The following is a 26,411-nucleotide window of genomic DNA, read 5'->3' as shown; positions in this document are numbered from 1 at the left end:
CGAACAGATATCTGCACGCCAATGTTCATAGCAGCATTATTCACAATTGCCAAAAGATGGAAACAACCCAAATGTCCTTCAACAGATGAGTGGATAAATAAAATGTGGTATATACACACGATGGAATACTACGCGGCAGTAAGAAGGAACGATCTCGTCAAACATATGACAACATGGATGAACCCTGAAGACATAATGCTAAGCGAAATAAGCCAGGCACAAAAAGAGAAATATTATATGCTACCACTAATGTGAACTTTGAAAAATATAAAACAAATGGCTTATAATTTAGAATGTAGGGGAACTAGCAAAAGAGAGCAATTAAGGAAGGGGGAACAATAATCCAAGAAGAACAGATAAGCTATTTAACGTTCTGGGGATGCCCAGGAATGACTATGGTCTGTTAATTTCTGATGGATATAGTAGGAGCAAGTTCACAGAAATATTGCTATATTAGGTAACTTTCTTGGGGTAAAGTAGGAACATGTTGGAAGTTAAGCAGTTATCTTAGGTTAGTTGTCTTTTTCTTACTCCCTTGTTATGGTTTCTTTAAAATGTTCTTTTATTGTATGTTTGTTTTCTTTTTAACTTTTTTTTCATACAGCTGATTTAAAAAAGAAGGGAAAGTTAAAAAAAAAAAAAAAGAAAGAAAGAAAAACAAGGAAAAAAAAATGATGTAGTGCCCCCTTGAGGAGCCTGTGGAGAATGCAGGGGTATTCGCCTACCCCACCTCCATGGTTGCTAACATGACCACAGACATAGGGGACTGGTGGTTTGATGGGTTGAGCCCTCTACCACAGGTTTTACCCTTGGGAAGATGGTTGCTGCAAAGGAGAGGCTAGGCCTCCCTTTGGTTGTGCCTAAGAGCCTCCTCCCGAATGCCTCTTTGTTGCTCAGATGTGGCCCTGTCTCTCTAGCTAAGCCAACTTGAAAGGTGAAATCACTGCCCTCCCCTCTACGTGGGATCAGACACCCAGGGGAGTGAATCTCCCTGGCAACGTGGAATATGACTCCCGGGGAGGAATGTAGACCCGGCATCGTGGGACAGAGAACATCTTCTTGACCAAAAGGGGGATGTGAAAGGAAATGAAATAAGCTTCAGTGGCAGAGAGAATCCAAAAGGAGCTGAGAGGTCACTCTGGTGGGCACTCTTACGCACACTTTAGACAACCCTTTTTAGGTTCTAAAGAATTGGGGTAGCTGGTGGTGGATACCTGAAACTATCAAACTACAACCCAGAACCCATGAATCTCGAAGACAGTTGTATAAAAATGTAGCTTATGAGGGGTGACAAGGGGATTGGGAAAGCCATAAGGACCACACTCCACTTCGTCTAGTTTATGGATGGATGAGTAGAAAAATAGGGGAAGGAAACAAACAGACAAAGGTACCCAGTGTTCTTTTTTACTTCAATTGCTCTTTTTCACTCTAATTATTATTTTTGTTATTCTTGTGTGTGTGCTAATGAAGGTGTCAGGGATTGATTTGGGTGATGAATGTACAACTATGTAATGGTACTGTGAACAATCGAAAGTATGATTTGTTTTGTATGACTGCGTGGTATATGAATATATCTCAATAAAATTAATATTAAAAAAAAAAAAAAAAAAAAAAAGACATAATGCTGAGCAAAATAAGCCAGGCACAAAAAGAGAGATATTGTATGTTACCACTAATGTGAATTCTGTGAAAAAATGTACAATGTTTTATACTGTAGAATGTAGGGGACCTAGAGATACCAATTAGTAGAGGGGGAATGATAATCTAATAAGAACAGATAAACTATGGAGGGTAATCTCAATGTTATGGGAATGCTCAGGAATGATTATGGTTTGTAAACTTTCTTGGATATAGTAAGATCATGTTGGAAGCAATAGAGTTATTTTAGGTTTTTTTTTTCTCTTATTCCTTTGTTTTCTTAGGGGTTGTTAATTTTCTTGGGGTATGGTAGGAACATGTTGGAAGCAATGTAGTTATTTTAGATTATTTGTTTTTCTTACTCCTCTGTTTGGACATGGTTTATTAATTTTCTTGGGGTATGGTAGGAACATATTGGAAGCAAAGTAATTATTTTAGGTTATTTGTTTTCCTTAATCCATTGCTTTGTTTGAAATGTTGTGGGGTTTTTTTTGGTTGTTGTTTGCCTGTTTGTTTTTAATTTTTTGATAAACAAAGTTAAAAAATTGAAAAAAAATCAGTAGAAAAATGGGAGTAAAAACTAAATGACAAATAGGGTGGGATGGGGGGATGGTTTGGGTATTCTCTTTTCACTTTTATTTTTTATTCTTATTCTGATTCTTTCTGATGTAAGGAAAATGTTCAGAAATAGATTGTGGTGATGAACGCATAACTATAGGATCATACTGTGAACAGTTGATTGTATACCATGGATGACTGTATGGTTTGTGAATATATTTCAATAAAACTGAATTTAAAAAAAAAAAAAAAAAAAAAAATAGAGACACCAAAAAAAAAAAAAAAAAAATACATGGCAAAAGAAACAAGAAGGGATTCTAAATGATACACTAGAAAATATCTAAATAACACACAAAAAAGTAGTAATGGAGGAATTGAGGAACAACAAAAATATGATATACAAAACAAATAGCAAAATGGCAGAAGTCCTTCCTTATCAATAATTCCATTAAATATAAATGGATTAAACTCTCCAGTTAAAAGCAGATTTTAGCAGACTGGATAAAAAAAGCACGATCCAACTACATGCTGCCTATAAGAGACACATTTTAGATCCAAAAACACAAGTAAGTTGAAATGAAAAGATGGAAAAAGATATTCCATGCAAACATTAATAGAAAGAGAATTGGAATGGCTATATCAATAACGGACAAAATAGATCTTAACACAAAAATTGTTACGAGAGAAAGAAGAACATTATACAAAAAGGGTCAGCCCATCAAGAAGATAAAACAATAACAAACATACAGGCATCTAAAATAGGGGCTCCAATACATTTGAACCAAAAACTGAAAGGAGGAATATACAGTTGAAAAGGAGAAATATACAGTTGAAAAGGAGAAATATACAAAACTGAAAGGAGAAATATACAGTTGAATAGTAACAGTAATAGATTTCGATACCCAATTTCAGGCAAAAGAAAAACAATGAAACAGAAGATTTGAACACTACAAACTAATTGGACATAACAGACATATACAGAAATCTTCACCCAACAAGAGCACAATACACAATCTCCTCCAGTGTACACAGAACATTTTCCAACATAGGCAATTTACTAGACCACACAGTAAATCTCAATAAATTTGAAAAAAACTGAGATCATCCAAAGTATCCTCTGTAACCACAATAGGATGAAATCATAAATGAATAAGAAAGAAATATGGAAAATTCACAAGTACGTGGAAATGAACACTCTTAATGGGTCAAAGGAGAAATCAAAAGGGAAATTAAAAAATACTTTCAGATGCATGAAAGTGAAAATACAATATTCCAAAATGTATGGGATACAGCCCAAGCAGTGCTCAGAGAGAAATTTATAATGTAAATAGCGGTATTTAAAAACAAGAAAGATCTCAAATCAATAACCTAATATTCCATCTTCAGGAACTAAAAAAATGAAAGCAAACTAAATTCAAAGTTAGCAGAAGGAAGTAGACAATAAAGATTAGAGTGGAGATAACTGAGAGAACAGACAATCAGTAGAGAAAAACGACAAAAACAAAAGTTGTTTCCATGAAAAGAGCAACAGAATTGACAAACCTTTAGCTATACTGACAACCCCCCCCAAAAAAAGACAATTCTTATTACTAAAACCAGGAATGAAGGAGAAAGCTTTTCTGCCAAGTTTACAAAAATTAAAAGGATTATAAAGGAATACTAGAGTAACCGTATGCCTATAAGTTAAACAACCTAGAAGAGATGGACTAATTCCTATAAATACACAAATTATCAAAACTGGTACAAGAAGAAAGAGAAAATCTGAATAAAACTATATAACAATTAAAGAAATTGACTCAGTAACCAAAAAATTTCCCACAAAGAAAAGTCCAATACCAGCTGGCTTCCCCAGTGAACTTTACCAAGGATTTAAAGAAGAAGTAATTCTAAGCCTTCTCGAACTCTTCTCAAAAATTGAAAAGGAGAAAATACTGCCTATCTCATTCTGAGACTAATATTACCCTGATACCAATGGCAGAAAAATACAAGAAAAGAAAGATACAGACCAACAACCTTTGCGATTATAGATACAAAATCCTCAACAAAATACTAGCAAACAAAATACAGCAGTACATGAAAAAGATTATACATCACAACCAAATGTGATTTGTCCCAGGAATGCAAGGGTGGATCAACATTCAAAAATCAGTTAACAGTGTGAGGAGCTAACATGGAGGCAGAGAGAGGAGTGGGAAGACTGTTAGTCCCCCTGGAACAATTCATGAACAACCAAAAAACTAGTAAATAACCTGGAATAACTGCAGGGAGACAAACATGTCTGTCCACTCAACATACACCAACCTGGACTGGGAGGAATGCCTGAGATCGCAGCATAAAATCTGTAAGTAAAAACTGCGGAACCACGCTGAGAGCCAAGAGCCCCTCCGTCACGGAAGCCGCACAGTGCTAGAGAGCAGCACTCTCTGAACAAGCAAGTGTACCTCAGCCCAGATCCAACTGGGGTTTTAATGTTAACTGCTCAATACACACAGTGAGTCCCCAACAAGCAGACAGAGGCTTTTGGTGACGACTGACCTTGGGAGAGTCAGGGGTCATATCTGTCTCAAGACAGGGAGCCCAGAGGATAGGGTGCTATCTCTGGCCAAAGGTTGAATCTGGGAGCTCTCTGTCCCTTTCTCTCTCTGTCAACCTCAGAGGCTCAGTGGAGAAAGCCTCAGCCCTTTTCAGCCTGCAGCACTTTGCAGTAAAGAAAGCCTCAGACATTTTAAACTCCCAACATTCTGACTAGCAGAGTCAGAGAAACAAAAGAATCTATTTATATGCAAATGACTTCTCTGGAGGGGACATAGCTTCCCAAGAGGAAAGGGAGGGGCCCAGAGCCTGGCGGAAGAGAGCCATGGGCCACACCCCCTTACACCAGCCCATGAGAAGCTGACAGGTGTACCTGCTGGGCAGAAAAGCACAGGGGTTGTCAATGCTGTAAGAAAAACCATCATGGAAACCGGATACTAAATATTTCCTCCTTCTGTGACCTGAGCTTGTTCTCATCTGTAAAAACCTGATTGGGGTGGCCTAGGAGATCAAATACCTTGACAACAGAAAACTACAACCTACACTAAGTGTTCTAGTTTGCTAATGCTGCAGAATGCAAAACAACAGAGATGGATAGCCTTTTATAAAATGGGGGTTTATTTCACTACACAGTTACAGTCTCAAGGCCACAAAGTGTCCAAGGTAACACCTCAGCAATCGGGCACCTTCACCAGAGGATGGCCAACAGCGTCCGGAAAACCTCTGTTAGCTAGGAAGGCAGCTGGCGTCTGCTCCAAAGCTCCGGCCTCAAACGGCTTTCTCCCAGGATGTTCCTCTCTAGCAAGCCTGCTCCTCTTCAAAACATCACTCCCAGCTGCACTCAGTTTCCTCCCCCAGAGTTAGCTCATTTACATAGCTCCACTGATCAAGGCCCACCCCAAATGGGCGGGGCCACACCTCTATGGGAACATCTCATCAGAATCATCTCCCACAGCTGGGTGGGGCACATTCCAAGCAAATCCAACCAGCACCAAAAACGTCTGTCCCACAAGACTACAAAGATAATGGCATTTGGGGGACACAACACATTCAAACCGGCACACTAAGAAAAACAAAGTTATGGCCCAGTCAAAGGAACAAACTTACACTTCAACTGAGATACAGGAATTTAAACAACTAATGCTAAATCAATTCAAAAGTTTAGAGAAGATAATGGCAAAAGAGATAAAGGCTATAAAGTAAACACTGGGCATACATAAGGCAGAAATCGAAAGTTCAAAAAAACAACTGGCAGAATCTATGGAAATGAAAGGCATAACACAAGAGACGAAAGACACAATGGAAACATACAACAGCAGATCTCAAGAGGCAGAAGAAAACACTCAGGAACTGGAGAACAAAACACCTGAAAGCCTACATGCAAGGGAGCAGATGGAGAAAAGAATGAAAAAATATGAGCAATGTCTCCGGGAACTTAAGGAGAAAACAAAGCAAAAGAATGTACGTATCACTGGTGTTCCAGAAGGAGAAGAAATAATAGAAGAAAAAACAGAAGAAATAATCAATGAAAATTTCCCATCTCTTATGAAAGACATAAAATTACAGACCCAAGAACCGCAGCATACTCCTAACAGAAGAGATATGAATAGGCCTATGCCAAGACACTTAATAATCAGATTATCAAACATCAAAGACAGAGAATCCTGAAAGCAGCAAGAGAAAAGCGATCCATCACATACAAAGGAAGCTTAATAAGACTATATGCAGATCTCTCAGCAGAAACTATGGAGGCAAGAAGGAAGTGGTGTTATATATTTAAGACACTGAAAGAGAAAAACCGCCAACCAAGAATCCTATATCCAGCAAAACTGTCCTTCAAATATGAGGAAAAGCTCAAAATATTTTCCGACAAACAGACAATGAGAGACTTTGTGAATAAGACACCTGTCCTACAGGCAATACTAAAGGAAGCATTACAGAGTGATAGGAGAAGACAGGAGTGAGAGGTTTGGAACACAGTTTTGGGAGAAGGTAGCAGAGCAATGTAAGTACACTGAACAAAGATAACTATGAATATGACTGAGAGAGGAAGGTTGGGAGCATGTGAGACACCAGAAGAAAGGAGGAAAGATAAAGACTGGGACTGTGTAACTCGGTGAAATCTAGGGTGTTCAACAATTGTGATAACATGTACAAATGTTCTTTCACAAGGGAGAACAAGCAAATGTCAACCTTGCAAGGTGTTAAAAATGGGGAGGCACTGGGGGAGGGATGCAATCAATGTAAACTAGAGACTGTAATTAACAGAATCATTGTATTATGCTTCCTTTAATGTAACAAAGCGATACATCAAGGTAAATGAAGATAAGAGGGGGTATAGGGGAGGGGTGTGGGACAATTGACATGGGTGGTGTTGTCTGACTCTATTCTACTTTGATTTAAGGTTATCTTGCCTTTTGCTGCTTCCTAGCTGTCATTTTTTTTCCTTTCTTTTTTCTTTTTCTTTTTCCTTTCTACCTTCTTTGACTCTCCCTCCTGCCTTGTGGAAGAAATGTAGATGTCCTTATATAAATAGCGGTGAGGGTGGTGAACACATAAATACGTGACTATATAGGGAACCACTGGTTGTTTACTTAGGATGGAATGCATAGCATTTGAACAAAACCATCTTAAAAAAAAAACGGATTGATGATGAAACCTTGAGGGCAACATACTGAGCGAAATAAGCCAGACACGTAAGGACAAACATTGCAGGGTCTCAATGATAGGAACTAATTATAATATGTAAACTCACAGACATGAAATATAAGGTACCGAGATATAGAACGAGGCTAAAGAATGGGGAGCGGATGCTTAGTATGAGCAGAATGTTCAACTAACATGAACTTAAATGTTTGGAAATGAACAGAGGTGTCAGTAGCAAGATGTGACAATAACTAACAGTGCTGAATGGTGTGTGAATGAGATAGAAAGGGGAAGCTCAGAGTCATATATGTCACCAGAAGGAAAGTTGGAGGTCAAAAGATGGGAATGTATAAAACTGATTCCTATGATGGGCAATGTCCATGATTAATTGCATAAATACTAGAAATCTCTTCCATGAACCAGAACAAATGTACGACAATACAACTAGAAGTTAATAATAGAGGGGCACATAGGGAAAAATATATACCTATTGCAAACTATATACTACAGTTAGTAGTATTTCAATGTTCTTTCATAAACAGTAACAAATGTACTATACCAATACTATGAGTCAACAATGGAGGGGGGTTGGTTAGGGATATGGGAGGATTAGAGTTTCCTTTTTTTTTTTTGTCTGGAGTAATGAAAGAGTTCTAAAAATAGAACAAAAATTAAGTGTGGTGATGGATGCACAACTGTATGAGGGTACCGGGACAACTGATTGTACTTTTGATCTTTGGATAATTGTATGGTAGGTGAACAATCTCAATAAAAATTTTAAAAAATCAGTTAACATAATAAACCCTATTAGTAGCCTGAAGAAAAAAAATATATATCATCCCAACTAATGCAGAAAAAGCATCTGATGAAATCTAAACATATCAGCATGATAAAAACAGTCAACAAACTAGGAATAGAAAACTTCAACTTTCTCAAGAGCATCTATGAAAAATCCACAGCTACACAGCTAAAATCCTGCTTAATAGTGAATGATGACAGTCTTGCCCCTAAGATCAGAAATAAGACAAGTATGTCCACCCTCACCACTTGAATTCAACAAGGTACTGGAAGTTCAAGTCAGAGCAATTAGGCAAGAAAAAGAAATTAAAGGAATCTGGATTGGAAAGGAAGAAGCACAAAAATCTCTTTATGCAGATGACATGAACTTATATAGAGAAAATCCTAAAGAATCCACAAAATAACTATTAAAGATAAACAAATTCAGTAAAGTTGCAGGATATGAGATTAATATGCAAAAATTTAAAAAAACTATTTTTAAACAATAGTGATGAAATCTGAAAATGAAATGAAGAAAACTCCATTTTTAATAGCATCAAAAGAATAAAGTTATTTAGGAATAAAATTAACTAAGGAAGTAGGTACAAGGATTGTACACTGACCACTACAAAACATCATGGAAAGAAATTAAAGAAGACCTAAATAAATGGAAAGACATTCCATGAACTGGAAGAATATTGGTAAAATGTCAATACTATTTTAGCTTAATTAATCCTTTAAATAACCTGAGGAGGTCAATATTCTCATCCCTAAGGTTCACACTGACCTAAATTCTTAAGTACTCCATCCCTGCCCGAAAGTACTTGGAAATGATATAAATCCAACATCCTCTGTGAAAGTTAACTGAAAAATCAAAACATCATCAATTAAAGTAGTAGTAAAGACACCTAAAAGAGACAAGGTGACTCTGAAATTGACAAGAGCCCACTCTAACCACTATGGTTTTAATATATTAATATATCTAAAGAAAGTATCAATTATGGAGGAGAGGAGAAGCCACAGTAAAACGGCAGCAACACTGGCAACAGTTGGCTTTAGTCACCAAACTTTGAGTGTTCTGTTGCCATTAATAAAATACCACCTCTAATAGACAACAGATGCAGCAAGCTCATAAAACATTTGATGGACTAATTTTTTCTGTCTGATTCCATGTTCACCAAGAAACATAATCTGCCTATATTAGAAATATATCATTAATTAGGAAGACTTTCACCAGTTTGTGTGACAGTAATTTCTCAAATATCCTAGCTTCACAGTGGTTACTGACTTTCATTAATGTGCATTTATTTACCCTGAAGACATAAATGAACCCATTCCCACTCAATCTAAACTTCTCTCTTGAAGTTAAGCCTACTAATAATTATGCCTAACAGTCACCTCCAAAGAACCTCTCTTGTTGCTCATATGTGCCCTCTTTCTCTCAGCCAACTCAGCAAATAAACTCACTACCCTACCCCTTAATGTGGGGTGTAAGTCTCCTCCCTGGCAATGAGGGACAGGACTCCCAGGGATGAGCCAGGCCCTGGCATCACGGGATTGAGAAAGCCTTCTTGGACCACACGGGGGAAAAGAAATAAAATAAACTTTCGGCGGCTGAGAAATCTCACAGGTTATTCTCACGCATTATACAGATATTCCTTTTTAGTTTCTAGTGTATTTGAATAGCTAGAAGGACTGAGTCTGTTGAATAGTAATCCAGTAGACTTAATACTTGATGATAATTGTATAACTATATAGCTTTTATCGTGTGACAGTGAAAACCTGATAACTGACACTCCCTTTAACCAACGTATGGACAGATGAGTAATAAAATAATGACGAAAATTATATAAATAATGGGGGTGTGGGTGGGATGGTTTGGGTGTTCTTTTATTTATTTTTTTTTTTAATATATTGTTTCTTTGTTGTGGAGTAATGGAAATGTTTGAAAATTCATTGCGGCAATGAATGCACAATTATATAACCATTTGTGACCAACTGATCGTATACTTTGGATGGATTATATGGTATGTGAATATATCATACATAATAAATTCACCAAGGTGAGGAATACTATCCTTGAAACCAATAGGAGAAAGCCCCCACTCCTATCCTTATTGTACACCAAGGGATTGCAGTGTTTTTATCTGAAAAGGAAACCTTTTCTCACATACCTCATCTAGGATTTCTCTATTTCTTTGTAGTAGTTCAGGTAGCTCTTTGATCAACTGATCAACAGTCTGGATGCCTCCCTGTTCAATCACAGACATGGACTTAGTCAATATAGACTGAGGTACTGTATCTCCAGACACATCTTCAATTGCTGCTGGAAGATTAAGTGATGCTAACACCCTGAAAAAAATAAGATATTATGTCACCTAAAAGTCTAAACCACCCTTTAAAACATCAATCTACTATATACAAATAAATAACAATGGAGTTAGCATACACATTAAAAAAGCACCAAGTCTTAATGCAAAACTAAAGCAAACATAAGGAAAAAAAAAACAGAAAATCAGTGATTCATAAAATTAAAACAAAATCTATAAATAGTTAAGTTATTTAAATTCACAATTTGGAATTAAAAGCCATAAAGAAAAACTATGGTAGGAAAATAAACTAAAAACCTTCTCCTCACAGCTCAAAAAGTCTAAGTAACTAAAAGTAAAAAATTCTATCTTTAAAAACAGCAGTCATTTATCATAATCTTGACTGTTACATAATCCCTGGCAAATCAGGAATAATATAAAAAATAGTTATAACATCATATTGTCTTGGCAAAACATAGTTAATCTGAGTATTAAATTAGAGAATATTCATCTTTTCTCTTTTGTGGTACAATAACAATCGTCAGTTAATTCATTTAAATGATAGGGAAAAAAAACTTATACCTATCTACTATGCAATGAGACAAGACAGGCAAATGTAATGATGTAATGCAGCGAACACCTCAGAAAATAAGCTCTGTATAAACTCAGACTGCCTCTTAATCATATGGTAGCATACTCTGTGACTTTCTTACTAGCTAAATAAAGAAAAATTGTGTTAGAATGCATGCATTTATTGAGAAACTTATGCTCATCAACAGACAAAATTAAGAAAATGAAGAGGCAAGCCAGACTATGAGATAATATTCTCAATACATATATCTGACAAAAGACTTGTCTCCAAAATATGAAAATAACGCTTTAGGAATCATTAAGACAGACTCAATTTACAAAAATGAGCAAAAGATTTCAACAGACACTTCAAAAAAGAAATGTGAATCGCTAATAAGAACATGAAAATTTGCTCAATATAATCAGTATTAAAATAATGCAAATAAAACCACAATGAGATACTGTTACACAGGCACCAGAACAGCTAAACTTAAAAAGACTGACAATACCAAGTGCTGATGATGATGCAGAGCAACTACATTTCTAAAACAGTGTAGGTGGGAATTTAAAATGGAACAACCATTGTGGAAAACAAGCCAGCAACTCCTTATAAAGTTAAACATACACTAATCATACAACCCAGCAAATTCCACCCCTATTTACCCCACAGAAATAAAAATATATATCCCAGAACACATTTGTACATGAACATTCATAGCAACTTGAATGTTCAACAGGTCAAAGAATAAAAAAACTTTTGTAGGACCTTAAAATATAATACTTTTTAGCAATAAAAAGGCTCAAACTGATACACACAATCTAAACGAATCTCAAAAACATTGCGCTTAAGTGAAAGAAGCCAAACACACACACAAAATTCACACTGTAATGATTCCAAATGTATAAAATTTTATAAAAAGTAAAACTAACCTATTAGCATATAGTAGTGGCCTGGGACAAGGGGAGGGAAAATTGAAGGGAAAGAGGGATAAGGGACTTTGTTAGGGTAATGACAATGCTCTCGTTCTTGACTGTGGTGGTGTTTACGTGGATATATACATTTATCAAAACTAATTAAGCTGTACACTTAAAATGGGTGTATTTTATTGTGTGCAAACTATACCTAAAAATCTTAACAACCAATAAATTATATCTGTAGTCTTCAGAACAAAACAAAAACTGGTTCAAAACATTGAATGCATGATGCATCTTAGAGTCAATTTCTACTTTTCATGTCCCTCAAATAAACATCTCCTAAAATACGAATTAGTAGTCAAAATATTTTCCTCTTATTTCAGTAATTAAATTTCTTCCAACTATAATATATTTGCTGAGGCTTAATAAAGTGTCCCCAAAAAACGTGTGTGCTTTTGTGCATGCATCTGTATTTGCTATTTCATATAACGTTGACATTTAGCTCCAAGCTCGGGAAACTAAAATGTTCATGGAAATGAGGTAGAAATTATTTAACAGAACTATTTCTATTTAACATAGACACTACTGTTGAAGAAAAAACACAAAACTTCAGAACTTTAGAAATAAATTTATGAAAGTTAAGTACTATGTACATAGTTCTACCTACCCATTTGCCAATGTGGTGGCTTCTCTCATTTGAGCAATTGATCTGTTAACCAAGTCAGCCTTCCTTTGATTATAGGCAGCCAAAGACTGCTGTACTGACACAGGAACCATCTTCTCAAATAGATCTAAAATTAGTATGGAAATTTCAAAAAACGTTTAAGACAAAAACTCAAACTGAAAAGTAATTATTCATATTTTCTCTCCAGTATTTACAAAAAGTGTCTACAAAGATTTAAATTAAAGATCAAAAGTAAAACACTACTGAAAGCATGACACAGAATTTTTAGATTACTATAAACACAGAAGCAGTTAATAATGAAAGCTTTTTCCGTCAAATTAATTTTTTTCGCTTTCTGAGATGCATGTTTGTCATTGATTTTGAGGGATTTGGGGTGAGGCAGAGAAGAGTTATATGTAAGAAAACACTGCTCATTTTTTATTAAATTGACTAATGAGTGAGCCACAGTGCCAGGTTTTGAGTTCCAGCTTCACCTCTTCCTAGTAATTTGCTTCCTAGGGCAAATTACTTAACCACTCTGCACATCAGTCAAATGGGGAAAATAACAGTACCTACACCTCATGAGACTGTTGTGAGAAATAAATGAGCTAATATTTGTATAGCATTTAAAAGAGTCCTTGGGTTATGGTAAACACTTTGTGTTTGCTAAATAAAAATAAGCTTAAAAAATCACTCTTTCCCCAATAACTTAGAATATTATCCATGGGATCCCATTTAGAGACTATGTATTGTATGTATCTACAATAGTCAAGGATATTATAATCTTTAATTATCTTATATAACTCCAGAACTTTACATATTTAAAATCATAATTTATACGTTTATTTTTAATGGAAGCATCTTACATAATATAACAAATTTCACATTAACAAAATGGCAAACACTTGTTTCATGCCTGTATCATTACTCAAACATACAATGATTCAAGTCTTTACATATACTTTATTACCATTTATTTTCCATTTTAAAATTTCACTAAAGATACCACAATATTTCATTTTATTCTCACATCCATCTTGAACATGTACACAAATTACAAATTCATTGTCTAGAAAAGTAACTGTGTGATTTTAGATTTTGATACAGATTAATGCTGGAGTCAAGATAAGATTAAAGTACATCTGAATACTTGACATACCAGTGAATTTCTGGCTGATGGGGACATTGACTGGAGTGGATTTCACAAGTGTAGCTTTGCCAATAGGATCTAGATCTTTAAGGTCTGGAACACGATCATGATAAATGAAGTCATTATCCTTCTTTGCTGCAGTAAGGGCACGGCTGATTTTGTCAGAAAAATCCTTCACATTGACATATTCATCATAGCGAGATGCCACTGTTTTAATCAGTTCTGCTGCATGCTAAAAAGAAAAATGTAAAAAAAAGAAATCTTTTTCTTTCTCAAACAAGCATTGGTTTAAAAGGGGGGAAAATAACTTTAATTTAAGGACTTGCATTTCCAACAATGTGGCTGACAGGATAACCTGGATTTCCCCATTACAAAATACCTAAAAATGAAGGGTAATATATTTCAGACATGACATATGGTGACCTGCCAAAAAAAGTAAAAGAAATCCATGGGCCAGTAAAACAAAGAAGAAAGTGAAAAGCAAAATGATAAATATAAACTGACAATGGGGAAGACTGGCTATTGAATTATTTCTGTTACCCAAAGGTCTAGCATTTTAATGCCCTCATGGAGGCCTGAGATAAGGGTCTTAGGACCACATGAAAAAGAACTAAGATGCATGTCCTTTACCCCCTCACATAAAGGCAAGAACCCTAAAAGGCTATACCATTAATGAAAGAGTGGATTAGGAAAAAAACTATTAAGCAACACAGAGAGCAAATAAAGAAGCATGTCTGTCTCAGCATGAGCATAAAATTTAAAAAGTTTTCCCACATAATCTGCAAAATGAGCATATGCCTCATATAAATTTAAGTTTAAATTACATTATTTAGGTGATATTAGATTTTATGACATTCAACAAAAGAGACCATAAGGCCAAAAGCATTTTTAGGGATAAATTCAGCACATAAATGTTAAATGTGACATTTGCCAGAAAGACATAAAACTTCTTATTCTGTACTTAGTAGTCTCTATCTATATAAAGAATTATGAGAAACTGATAAATCCCACCCATTATCACAGTAAAAGGTTCCGTAACACTGCTATCACAGGAATTCCTGGACCTACTAAAAAAAATTATAAGATTACAGAAGATGTGAACAGCAAAATTAATGAGTCTCATTTACTACACATATGAAGAACCCTAAAGCAAGTCAAACACCAAAATTACAGGATACAAGAATGGTTTAATACTGAAATAGCTATTTATGCAATCCTCTAAAATAACAGATCTAAGAAAAAAAAAACAATCTTTAAAGATGTTGAGGGGGAGGGGCAAGATGGTGGCATAGAGAGGAGTGGAAGCTAAGTAGTCCCCCAGGAACAACTACAAAAAACCAGAAACAGCTAGTAAATAATCCAGAATAACTGCGGGGGAACAAACGAGACCATCCACTCATCATACACCAACCTGAATTGGGAGGAATGCCTGAGAACACAGCATAAAATCTTTAAGTAAAACCTGCGGATCCAAGTCGCGAGACCCCCTCCCCCATAGCCCAAGCTGCAAAGCCTTCTGGTGCCAGAGAGCAGCTTTCTCCCAGCAAGTGAATATAGCTCAGCTGAGCTCCAAACTGGGGTTTTAAGTAGTGAGTGTGAACTGCTCACTACAGGTACGAATCCCAAAAAAAAACAGAGGCTTTGGGTGACGACTGACCTGGGAGAGCAGGAGGGTTGCCTTGGACTGGGTCTGAAGGGGACTATCTGTTTCTTTTTTGGCTCAGTGGAGAAAGCCCCAGTCATTTTCAGTTTCCAGAACTTTGACTCTGGGAAGGGTGGAGACACCACAAGCAGAGAGAGAAACCACTGAAATGCTAATGACCTCCACCTGGGGGGTCTGTCCTCTCTAGGAGGAAAGGGGTGAGGCCCTTTCCATTCAGAACCAGACCCCAGAGCCTGGGGGAACACGGCCACACCTCCTCACACCAGTCAAGAATTATAGGCTAACAGGCATCACCTGCTGGGCAGAAAAGCACAGTGACCTGAGGCATCAAAGGGTGGAGCAATTTTCTAAGACACACCCTCAGGGAAACCAGATACTGAATATTTCTTCCCTCTGGGACCTGAGCCTGTTCTGGTCTGGGAAAACCTGATTTGGATAACCAAGGAAACCATGCCTAGACAACAGAAAATTACAACCTACACTAAGAAAAACAAAGTTATGGCCCAGTCAAAGGAACAAAAGTACACTTCAACTGATACAGGAATTTAAACAACTAATGCTAAATCAATTCAAAAAGCTTAGAGAAGATACTGCAAAAGAGACAGAGGCTGTAAAGGAATCACTGAGCATATATATGGCAGAAATCAAAAGTTCAAAAAAACAACTAGTAGAATCTATGGAAATGAAAGGCACAACACAAGAGATGAAAGACACAATGGAAACATACAACAGCAGATCTCAAGAGGCAGAAGAAAACACTCAGGAACTGGAGAACAAAACACCTGAAAGCCTACATGCAAAGGAGCAGATGGAGAAAAGAATGAAAAAATATGAGCAACGTCTCCGGGAACTCAAGGATGAAACAAAGTACAATAATGTACATATCATTGGTGTCCCAGAAGGAGAAGAGAAGGGAAAAGGGGCAGAAGCAATAATAGAGGAAATAATTAATGAAAATTTCCCATCTCTTATTAAAGACATAAAATTACAGACCCAAGAAGCACAGCATACTCCAAACAGAAGAGATATGAATAAGCCTACGCCAAGACACTTAATAATCAGATTATCAAATGTCAAAGACAAAGAGAATCCTGAAAGCAGCAAGAGAAAAGCTATCCATTACATACAAAGGAAGCTTCATAAGACTATTTGCGGATCTCTCAGCAGAAACCATGGAGGCAAGAAGGAAGTGGTGTGATATATTTAAGATACTGAAAGAGAAAAACCGCCAACCAAGAATCCTATACCCAGCAAAGCTGTCCTTCAAATATGAGGGAGAGCTCAAAATATTTTCTGACAAACAGACAATGAGAGACTTTGTGAACAAGACACCTGCCCTACAGGAAATACTAAAGGGAGCACTACAGGGTGATAGAAGACAGGAGTGTGTGGTTTGGAACACAATTTTGGGAGATGGTAGCACAACAATGTAAGTACACTGAACAAAGATAACTATGAATCTGGTTGAGAGAGGAAGGTGGGGACCATGTAAGACACCACAAGAAAGGAGGAAAGATAAAGACTGGGACTGTGTAACTTGGTGAAATCTAGAGTATTCAACAATTGTGATAAAATGTACAAATATATTCTTTTACGAGGGAGAACAGGCAAATGTCAACCTTGCAAGGTGTTAAAAATGGGGAGGCATTGGGGGAGGGATGCAATCAGCATAAACTAGAGACTGCAACTAATAGAATCATTGTATTATGCTTCCTTTAATGTAACAAAGGTGATATACCAAGGTAAATGCAGATAAGGGGGAGGATGGGGAGGCATGTTAGACACTTGACATTGGTGGTATTGTCTGATTCTTTATTCTACTTTGATTTAAGGTTATTTTTCCTTTTGCTGCTTCCTAGCTGTCATTTTTTTTTTCCTCTTTCTTTTGCCTCTCTACCTTCTTTGACTCTCCCTCCTGCCTTGTGGAAGAAATGTAGATGCCCTTATATAGATAGTGGTGAAGGTGGTGAACACATAAATGTATGACCATGCAGAGAACCATCGATTATTTACTTGGGATGGAATGTATGGTGAGTGAACAAAACCATATAAAAAAAAAAAAAATGGGTTGATGACAAAACCTTGAGGGCAATATACTGAGTGAAATAACCAGACACATAAGGACAATTATTGCAGGGTCTCACTGATAGGAACTAATTATAATATGTAAACTCACAGACATGAAATATAAGGTACCAAGATATAGGACGAGGCTTAAGAATGGGGAGCGGTTGCTTAGTATGAACAGAATGTTCAATTAGGATGAACTTAAATGTTTGGAAATTAACAGACATGTCGATAGCAAGATGTGAGAATAACTAACAGCACTGAATGGTGTGTGAATGAGGTGGAAAGGGGATCAGAGTCATATATGTCACCAGAAGGAAAGTTGGAGGTCAAAAGATGGGAATGTATAAAACTGAATCCTTTGGTGGGCAATGTCCATGATCAACTGTACAAATACTAGAAATCGCTTCCACGAACCAGAACAAACGTATGCAATACAATTAGAAGTTAATAACAGAGGGGCATATAGGGAAGAAATATATACCTATTGCAAACTATATACTACAGTTGGTATTTCAACACTTTTTCATAAACAGTAACAAATGTACTATACCAACACTACAAGTCAACAATTGAGGGGGGTTGGTTAGGGATGGGGAGGATTAGAGTTTCCTTTTCTTTTTTTCCTTTTTCATCTTTCACTTTATTTCTTGTCTGGAGTAATGAAAAGTTTCTAAAACTTGAACAAAAATTAAGTGTGGTGATGGATGCACAACTGTATGAGGGTACCCAGGGGCAGTGATTGTACACTTTGGATCTTTGGATAATTGTATGGTATCTGAACAATCTCAATAAAAATGGGGAAAAAAAAAAAAAAGATGTTGAAAAAGCATTTCATAAAATTCAATAATCATTCTTGATTTTTTAAAACATCTTAGCAAATAAACAGATACACGGTTCCTTAACATGATAAAATCTTTTTTTATTCATTTTGAGATATAGTCACATGCCATGCAGTCATACAAAACAAAGCGTACATTCAATTGTTTACAGTATCATTATACACTTGTGCATTCATCACCAAAATTAATTTTTGACATTTTCATTACCACACACACGAAAATAATAAGAATAAAACTTAAAAGTGAAAAAGAACAATTAAAGTAAAAAAGAACACCAGGTGCCATTTTTTTTTATTCCCCCATTTTTCTGCTCATCCATCCACAAACTAGACAAAGGAGAGTGTGGTCCATATGGCTTTCTCAATCACATTGTTACCCCTCATAAGCAACATTTTTATATAATCGTCTTCAAGATTCAGGGTTCTGGGCTGTAGTTTGATAGTTTCAGGTATTTACTGCTAGCTATTCTAATTCATTAGAAACTAAAAAGGGCAGTCTATATTGTGCATAAGAGTGCCCACCGGAGTAACCTCTTGGCTCCTTTTGGAACATGATAAAATCGTAATCCCCAAAGCTGATATCACACTTGGTAGAAAATGCAAGAAATATTCCTAAAGGAGAAGTAAAACAAAGATCAATAAGATCACTAGGACCCTTTAACATGTCAAAGTAATTAGGGCAAAAAAATGAAATTAGAGGTAATCTGCTTAATATATAAAGAGCCCCTAAAAATAAAGAAAAAGATCAATTAATTAAAAAGAAAAATAAACAAAACCCATGGAAAAAAATTTATAGATAAATACAAACATCCCTTAAACACAGCTATTCAACCTCACTCATAAGAGAAACACATATTAAAATTACAGAAACCCCACACAAAAGAGAACTCAAAGGAGATCAAAGACCTCAATATAAGAGACAGCACCATAAAATTCCTAGAAGATAACGTAGGGGAACATCTTCAAGACCTTGTATTAGGAAGTTGCTTCTTAGACCTTACACCCAAAACACAAGCAACAAAACAAAAAAACATGTAAATGGAAACTCCTCAAAATTAAAAGCTTCTGTACCTCAAAGGAATTTGACAAAAAGACGAAGAGGCAGCCAACTCAATGGGAAAAAAATTTGGAAACCATGTATCTGATAAAAGACTGATATCTTGCGTATATAAGGAAATCCTACAACTCAACAATATACAAACAACCCAATTATAAACTGGGCAAAAGATATGAAAAGACAGTTCTCTGAAGAGGAAATACAAATGGCTCAAAAAAACACTTGAAAAAATATTCATCTTCACAAGCTATTAGGGAGATACAAATTAAGACCAAAATGAGATATCATCTCACACCAATTAGAATGGCTGCCATTAAACAAACAGAAAACTACAAATGCTAGAGAAGATGTAGAGAAATTGGAATTCTTATTCATTGCTGGTGGGACTGTATAATGGTACAGCCATTCTGGAAGATAGTCTGGCGGTTCCTTAGAAAACTAGATATCGAGTTACCCTTCAATTCAGCAATTTCACTTTTCAGTATATACCCGGAAGATCTGAAAGCAGTGACACGAACAGATATTTGTATGCCAATGTTCAGAGAAGCATTATTCACAATTGCCAAGAGATGGAAACAACCCAAATGTCCTTCAGCAGATGAGCAGATAAACAAAATGTACATACACATGATGGAATACTATGCAGCAGTAAGAAGGAATGATGTTGTGAAACACATGACCAAATGGATGAACCCTGAAGACAAAATGCTGCGTTAAATAAGCCAGGCACAAAAACAGAGATATTGTATGTTATTACTAATATGAATTCTGTGAAAAATGTAAAATAAATGTTTTACATTGTAGAATGTAGGGGACCTAGTGATAGACAGCAACCAGTGAAGGGAGGATGATAATCTAGTAAGAACAGGTAAGTTATGGAGGGTATTCTTAATGTTATGGGAATACTCAGGAACAACTACAGTCTTTTAAATTTTGGGTGGTATGGTAGGAATATGTTGGAAGCAATGTAGTTATTTTAGGTTATTTTTTTTATTCTTTTGTTTGGTTTGAATTTTTTTTTTTATTATTGTTTGTTGGCTTTTTAATTTTTTGATAAAGTTAAAAAAAATACAGAGAGTAGTATTCTGGCTAAGCCTTAAAAAGAGTCCTTATGTTTAGAGACACAGATCAAAAAATATACATTCAAATGGATTAAATGATATGATTTCTGGGGACTGATTCAAAAAACACAAAGTGCAGAAGAGGGGGACTACAAATTAAACAAGAGTGGCCATGAGTCGATAACTGTTTTGACTGGTGGTTCATTTTGCTATTCTCTCTACTTATGTGTATATGGGAAAATTTCCATAACAATTTTACTTAAAAAAGACGCTTTACTAGAAGTAAATACCTGAAACTATCAAACTGCAATCCAGCAGCCTTGTCTCTTGAAGATGACTGTATAGCAATATAACTTACAAGATGTGACACTGACTGTGAAAGCCTTGTGGATCACACTCCCTTTATCCAGTATATGGATGGATGAGTAGAAAAATGGGGACCAAAAACTAGGTGAGAAATGGGGGGGGGGGTGTGATTTGGCTGTTCTTTTTTACTTTTAATTTTCATTCTTATTTTCACTTTTTCTGGTACAAGGAAAATATTCAAGAAACGGACTGGGGTGATGAATGCACAACTATATGTTACTGTGAACATCTGACTATACACTTCGGATGCTTGTATAGTATGTGAATATATCTCAGTAAAATTGAATTTTAAAAAAAAGATGCTTTAACTCTCTTTACCCAGTGTATGGGTGGATGAGTAATAAAATAAAGACAAAAATATATATAAAATAGGGAGGATAAGGGGTATGGGATGTTTTAGGTGTTCTATTTTTTTTATTTTGGAATAATGAAAATGTTCTAAAATTGATTGTGGCAATGAATGCACAACTATATGATGACACTGTGAGCTACTGATTGTATATTTTGGATGGACTATTTGGTGTGTGAATATATCTCAAAATTTCATTTTTTTTAAAAAAAAAGATGCTTTAAGATACCATTTTTATCTATTATATTGGGAAAAAACTTCAAAGTTTGATAACACATGCTGTTGTTGAGACCATAGGGAAAACATGCACTCACATTGCTGGTAGGAATACAAAGAGTACAATCCCTGTGGAGGGGAATTTGATAATACATTACAAATTATAGATGTATTTATAGTTTGGTAACAGCATTTCCATTTCTAGGGATCTCAAGATATACCTCTGCTAAAGTACAAAATGCCACGCGTGCATGATTATTCACTGCAGTATTATTTGTAATACCAAATTGTGGAAACATCCAAGTATTCAGCAATAGGGGAGAGCTATAAACTGTGGTTCATACAATGAAATGCAATGCAGCTCTTAAAATAAAAAAAAAAAAAAAAAAAGAGGAAGGTTTCCTCTATTGCTGTATTGAAATGCAGGATGCACAACAATGTATACAATATGCTACCTCTTATGCAAGAAATGGGGAGAGCCAAGAATGTGTCTGTATGTGTGTTTATGCAGGTGTATTTGCTTATATTGAGGGAAAAAACCCACTGGAAAGATTACAAGAAACTAATAGAAATTATCTATAAGGCCATAGGTAAAAAAAGATGGAAGGAACAGGATGGTGGGAAAAGGGTGGAGGGACATGGGTTGAAGTGTGTATCTTTAGATGCACCTAGTTCTCCCCATATTTTATTTTGAAGTTTTTCAAACCCACAGAAAATTTAAAGAATAAAACAATGAGTAACAATATACCCTCTAGGTTCAATAACTGTTAACATTTTGCCGTATTTGCTTTATCACTCTTTCCCATATATACACATACATTTGTAACTTTTTTTCTTTTGCAGAGCCATTTGAGCTACAATTCAGACAACATGACTTTTCATCCCTAAATACCTCAGTTTACATCATCTAATAAGGACAACTGCCTTAATACCTACAACCTACTTAAGAAAATTAACAATACTTCCAAAGAATCGACTTTACCATCCCTGCCAGGTCCCTCATTAATGAATTAAATCTCTGATGTGTTTTCATTTTATGAGGCACGTTTTTATATCTTTTTACGTTTTTATATTGTTTTGAAAACTGTATTTGGCAGCTCTGGAGATTTCACCAAGACTTCCTTTTCTGGAGCCAAAGAAACTGTGTTGACTGAAAAGTGCACTTCATGGGCTGTGTAAGCCCAGGTACAACTTTCTCGGCTCCAGAAGTGAATCCCAAGTAGCAATTTTACCTTTGAAACTATTTTACCTATTGTTTTGATTTTCCTCACTCTATGTTTTCATCTTTGTTTCTAGTTTGCACACAACTGGTAAGTTATTTCCCTATGCTAGCACTGATGACCGGAAAGTTGATTTAATGGTGTGACCTCCTAATGATCTTTATTAGAATGAAAGGATATATTCTTCTCTGCTGGGTGAGACATCAGGAAGTCTGGTTTGTTGGTATTTTTGTTTTGTTTTTTTTTTTTCTGGTCTGTTTGTTCTGTTTACCTATTTGTGACTCCAAATCAATAAAAAAATATATTTCATGCCTACTGGAAAGAGGGATAGAGCCCTTTGAGACATGGACTGTGAGTGAGTGTGTTCTGTGTTCATTTTTAACCACAAACTCTGTGTCTATAATTGAGAAAAGTCTTTACCTTTCATTGTGTGAGCTTGAGATAGTTTCCTTTTTCCAGACAGTACTTAAAAATTATATTAAAAAAATTTTAAAGGAGCTCTTCTATGATTGATTTATAGAGACTAAATAAGCACTCGCATCTGATAGTTCCAGAATTCCTAGAAAATGAAGAAACTACACTCAGAGTATAAATAGATTAGCCTTTTAAAAAACCAAAGCCTTCACATAAAAATTCCTTGGTCAAAGGGATTTTTACATTAGAATCTAAGTTCACATAATCAAAGTGAATACCTGGAAAAATTAGGTTTGATAATCTGGGTTTTATAAAAACATCTTTCTGATTTTGTCAAAATACAAGCATACATTTAATTTTTTTATAAGATGGATTTATTTTCTCACAAAACAAAAATTAAGCTGAACTTCCTAAACGACACTTTCAGAGCATCTTGAAATATCCAGTCCATGTTTAAATTCTTCCTATCCTCTGCTTACCAACATTCAAAATACAAATCACTCATAAACAGCCCCTTTCCCTGCTACAAAGTTGCCCCCAGGTACTATCACAAGTTTCTGACCAGCCCCCACGCAGACATTATGGATATAACTGCATAGAAGGTACTCTGCTGTTTATAAGAAATATTGTTTGTGTGTGTGTGTATATATATCTATATAAAACCACTGTTGTTCTCAAACTGCAGAATTATATGCCCCCAATCTAGAACAAGGCTGGACCACATGTTAAGCACTGTACATCTTCTTGGAGCTCTTTAATTAGAAAAATTTTCCTTTATTGTTTTTAATTTTGTTGTAGTAACATGTATACAACTCAAAACCTCCAATTTTAACCACTTCCAAGTATACATTCCATGGTATTAATTACATTCACAATATTGTGCTAACATCACACCCATTACCCCAACTTTTCCATCACCTCAAAGAGAAGTTCCACATCCATTAAGGAATAATTCCTCTTCACCAGCCCATCCCCCACCCCTATAATTTATTCTGAGTCTATGAAATCTGCTTATTCTAGGTATTTCGTATAAGTGAGATCATATATTTGTCTTTTTGTGTCTGGCTTATTTCACTCAACATCATATCCACAAGGTTTACCACGTTGTAGCAGGCATCAGAACTTCATTTTATGGCTGAGTAAATATTCCATTGTGTGCATATACCACATTTTGTTTATCCATTCATCTGCCGATGGATACTTGAGTTACTTCCATCATTTGGCAATTGTGCTTAACGCTGCTATAAACACTGTTCAAGTCCCTGCTTTCAATTCTTTGGGGTATATGCCGGGTCATATGGTAATCATATATTCAACTTTCTGAGAAACCACCAAATTGATTTCCACAGCAGCTGCACCATTTTACAACACCTATACCATTTTACAATGCCACCAACAATTTGTATAAGAGTTCCAATTTTTCCACCTCCTCATCAATACTTGTTATTTTTTATTTTTTAGTAATTGCCATCCTAGTGGCAAAAAATGGTATCTCATTGTGGTTTTGATTTGCATTTTCCTGATGACCAATGATGTTGAATATCTTTTTATATGTTTAATAGTCATCTGTATATCTTCTTTGGAGCAATGACTATTCAAGTCCTTCACCCATGTTTTTAACTTAGTAATTTGTCTTTCATTGAGTTGTTAGAATATTTTTAGATAAAAATAAAACTAAAACTGACTGAAAATTTTGCAAGAATTTTTGGAAAAAAATGAGACTTCAAAAATCATGTGCTACGAGGTGGGGCAAGATGGCAGACTGGTGAGCTATATGTTTTAGTTACTCCTCCAGGAAAGTAGGTAGAAAGCCAGGAACTGCGTGGACTGGACACCACAGAGCAATCTGACTTTGGGCATACTTCATACAACACTCATGAAAATGTCGAACTGCTGAGATCAGCGAAATCTGTAAGTTTTTGCGGCCAGGGGACCCGGCCCCTCCCTGCCAGGCTCAGTCCCGTGGGAGGAGGGGCTGTCAGCTCCGGGAAGGAGAAGGGAGAACTGCAGTGGCTGCTCTTATCAGAAACTCATTCTACTGATCCAGACTCCAACCATAGATAGACTGAGACCAGACACCAGAGAATATGAGAGCAGCCAGCCCAGCAGAGAGGAGACACGCATAGAAAAAAAAAAAACAACACGAAAAACTCCAAAATAAAAGCAGAGGATTTTTGGAGTTCTGGTGAACACAGAAAGGGGAAGGGCGGAGCTCAGGCCCTAAGGCGCATATGCAAATCCCGAAGAAAAGCTGATCTCTCTGCCCTGTGGACCTTTCCTTAATGGCCCTGGTTGCTTTGTCTCTTAGCATTTCAATAACCCATTACATCTCTGAGGAGGGCCCTTTTTTTTTTTTTCTTTTTTTTTTTAACCCTTTTTGCTTTTTCTAAAACAATTACTCTAAGAAGCCCAATACAGAAAGCTTCAAACACTTTCAATTTGGGCACGTCAAGTCAAGAGCAGAACTAAGAGAGCTCTGAGACAAAAGGCAATAATTCAGTGGCTGAGAAAATTCACTAAACACCACAACTTCCCAAGAAAAGGGGGGTGTCCGCTCACAGCCACCATCCTGGTGGACAGGAAACACTCCTGCCCATCGCCAGCCCCATAGCCCAGAGCTGCCCCAGACAACCCAGTGTGACGGAAGTGCTTCAAATAACAGGCACACACCACAAAACTGGGCGTGGACATTAGCCTTCCCTGCAACCTCAGCTGATTGTCCCAGAGTTGGGAAGGTGGAGCAGTGTGAATTAACAAAGCCCCATTCAGCCATCATTTGAGCAGACTGGGAGCCTCCCTACACAGCCCAGCAGCCCAGAACTGCCCTGGGGGGACGGCACTCACCTGTGACATAGCACAGTCATCCCTCAACAGAGGACCCGGGGTGCACAGCCTGGAAGAGGGGCCCACTTGCAAGTCTCAGGAGCCATACGCCAATACCAAGGACTTGTGGGTCAGTGGCAGAGACAAACTGTGGCAGGACTGAACTGAAGGATTAGACTATTGCACCAGCTTTAAAACTCTAGGATCACCAGGGCGATTTGATTGTTAGGGCCACCCCCCCTCCCCGACTGCCCAGAAACACGCCCCACATACAGGGCAGGCAACACCAACTACACACGCAAGCTTGGTACACCAATTGGGCCCCACAAGACTCACTCCCCCACTCACCAAAAAGGCTAAGCAGGGGAGAACTGGCTTGTGGAGAACAGGTGGCTCGTGGACGCCACCTGCTGGTTAGTTAGAGGAAGTGTACTCCACGAAGCTGTAGATCTCATAAATTAGAGATAAGGACTTCAATAGGTCTACAAACCCTAAAAGAACCCTATCAAGTTCAGCAAATGCCACGAGGCCAAAAACAACAGAAAATTATAAAGCATATGAAAAAACCAGACGAT

At 36.6% G+C, this 26,411-nt stretch overlaps 1 protein-coding gene across 2 annotated transcripts in view; it reads right to left on the bottom strand.

Moving 5' to 3' along the window:
• The window catches only part of LOC119542288 (programmed cell death 6 interacting protein), a 126,679-nt gene that overhangs the window by 53,197 nt on the left and 47,071 nt on the right, over positions 1-26,411 (bottom strand). For both annotated transcript variants that reach the window (XM_037846913.1, XM_037846916.1), the window contains exons 8-10: positions 13,769-13,991; positions 12,613-12,736; positions 10,326-10,503 (exon numbers count right to left, since the gene is read on the bottom strand). In XM_037846913.1, the coding sequence (XP_037702841.1) occupies positions 10,326-10,503; positions 12,613-12,736; positions 13,769-13,991 (525 nt within the window). The remainder of the gene's footprint in view (positions 1-10,325; positions 10,504-12,612; positions 12,737-13,768; positions 13,992-26,411) is intronic.

This window comes from Choloepus didactylus, chromosome 1 (assembly GCF_015220235.1).
Source record: "Choloepus didactylus isolate mChoDid1 chromosome 1, mChoDid1.pri, whole genome shotgun sequence".
Taxonomy (NCBI): domain Eukaryota; kingdom Metazoa; phylum Chordata; class Mammalia; order Pilosa; family Megalonychidae; genus Choloepus; species Choloepus didactylus.
Note: the sequence above shows the minus strand (reverse complement) of the source record. Positions and strands in the feature narration are given on the sequence as shown.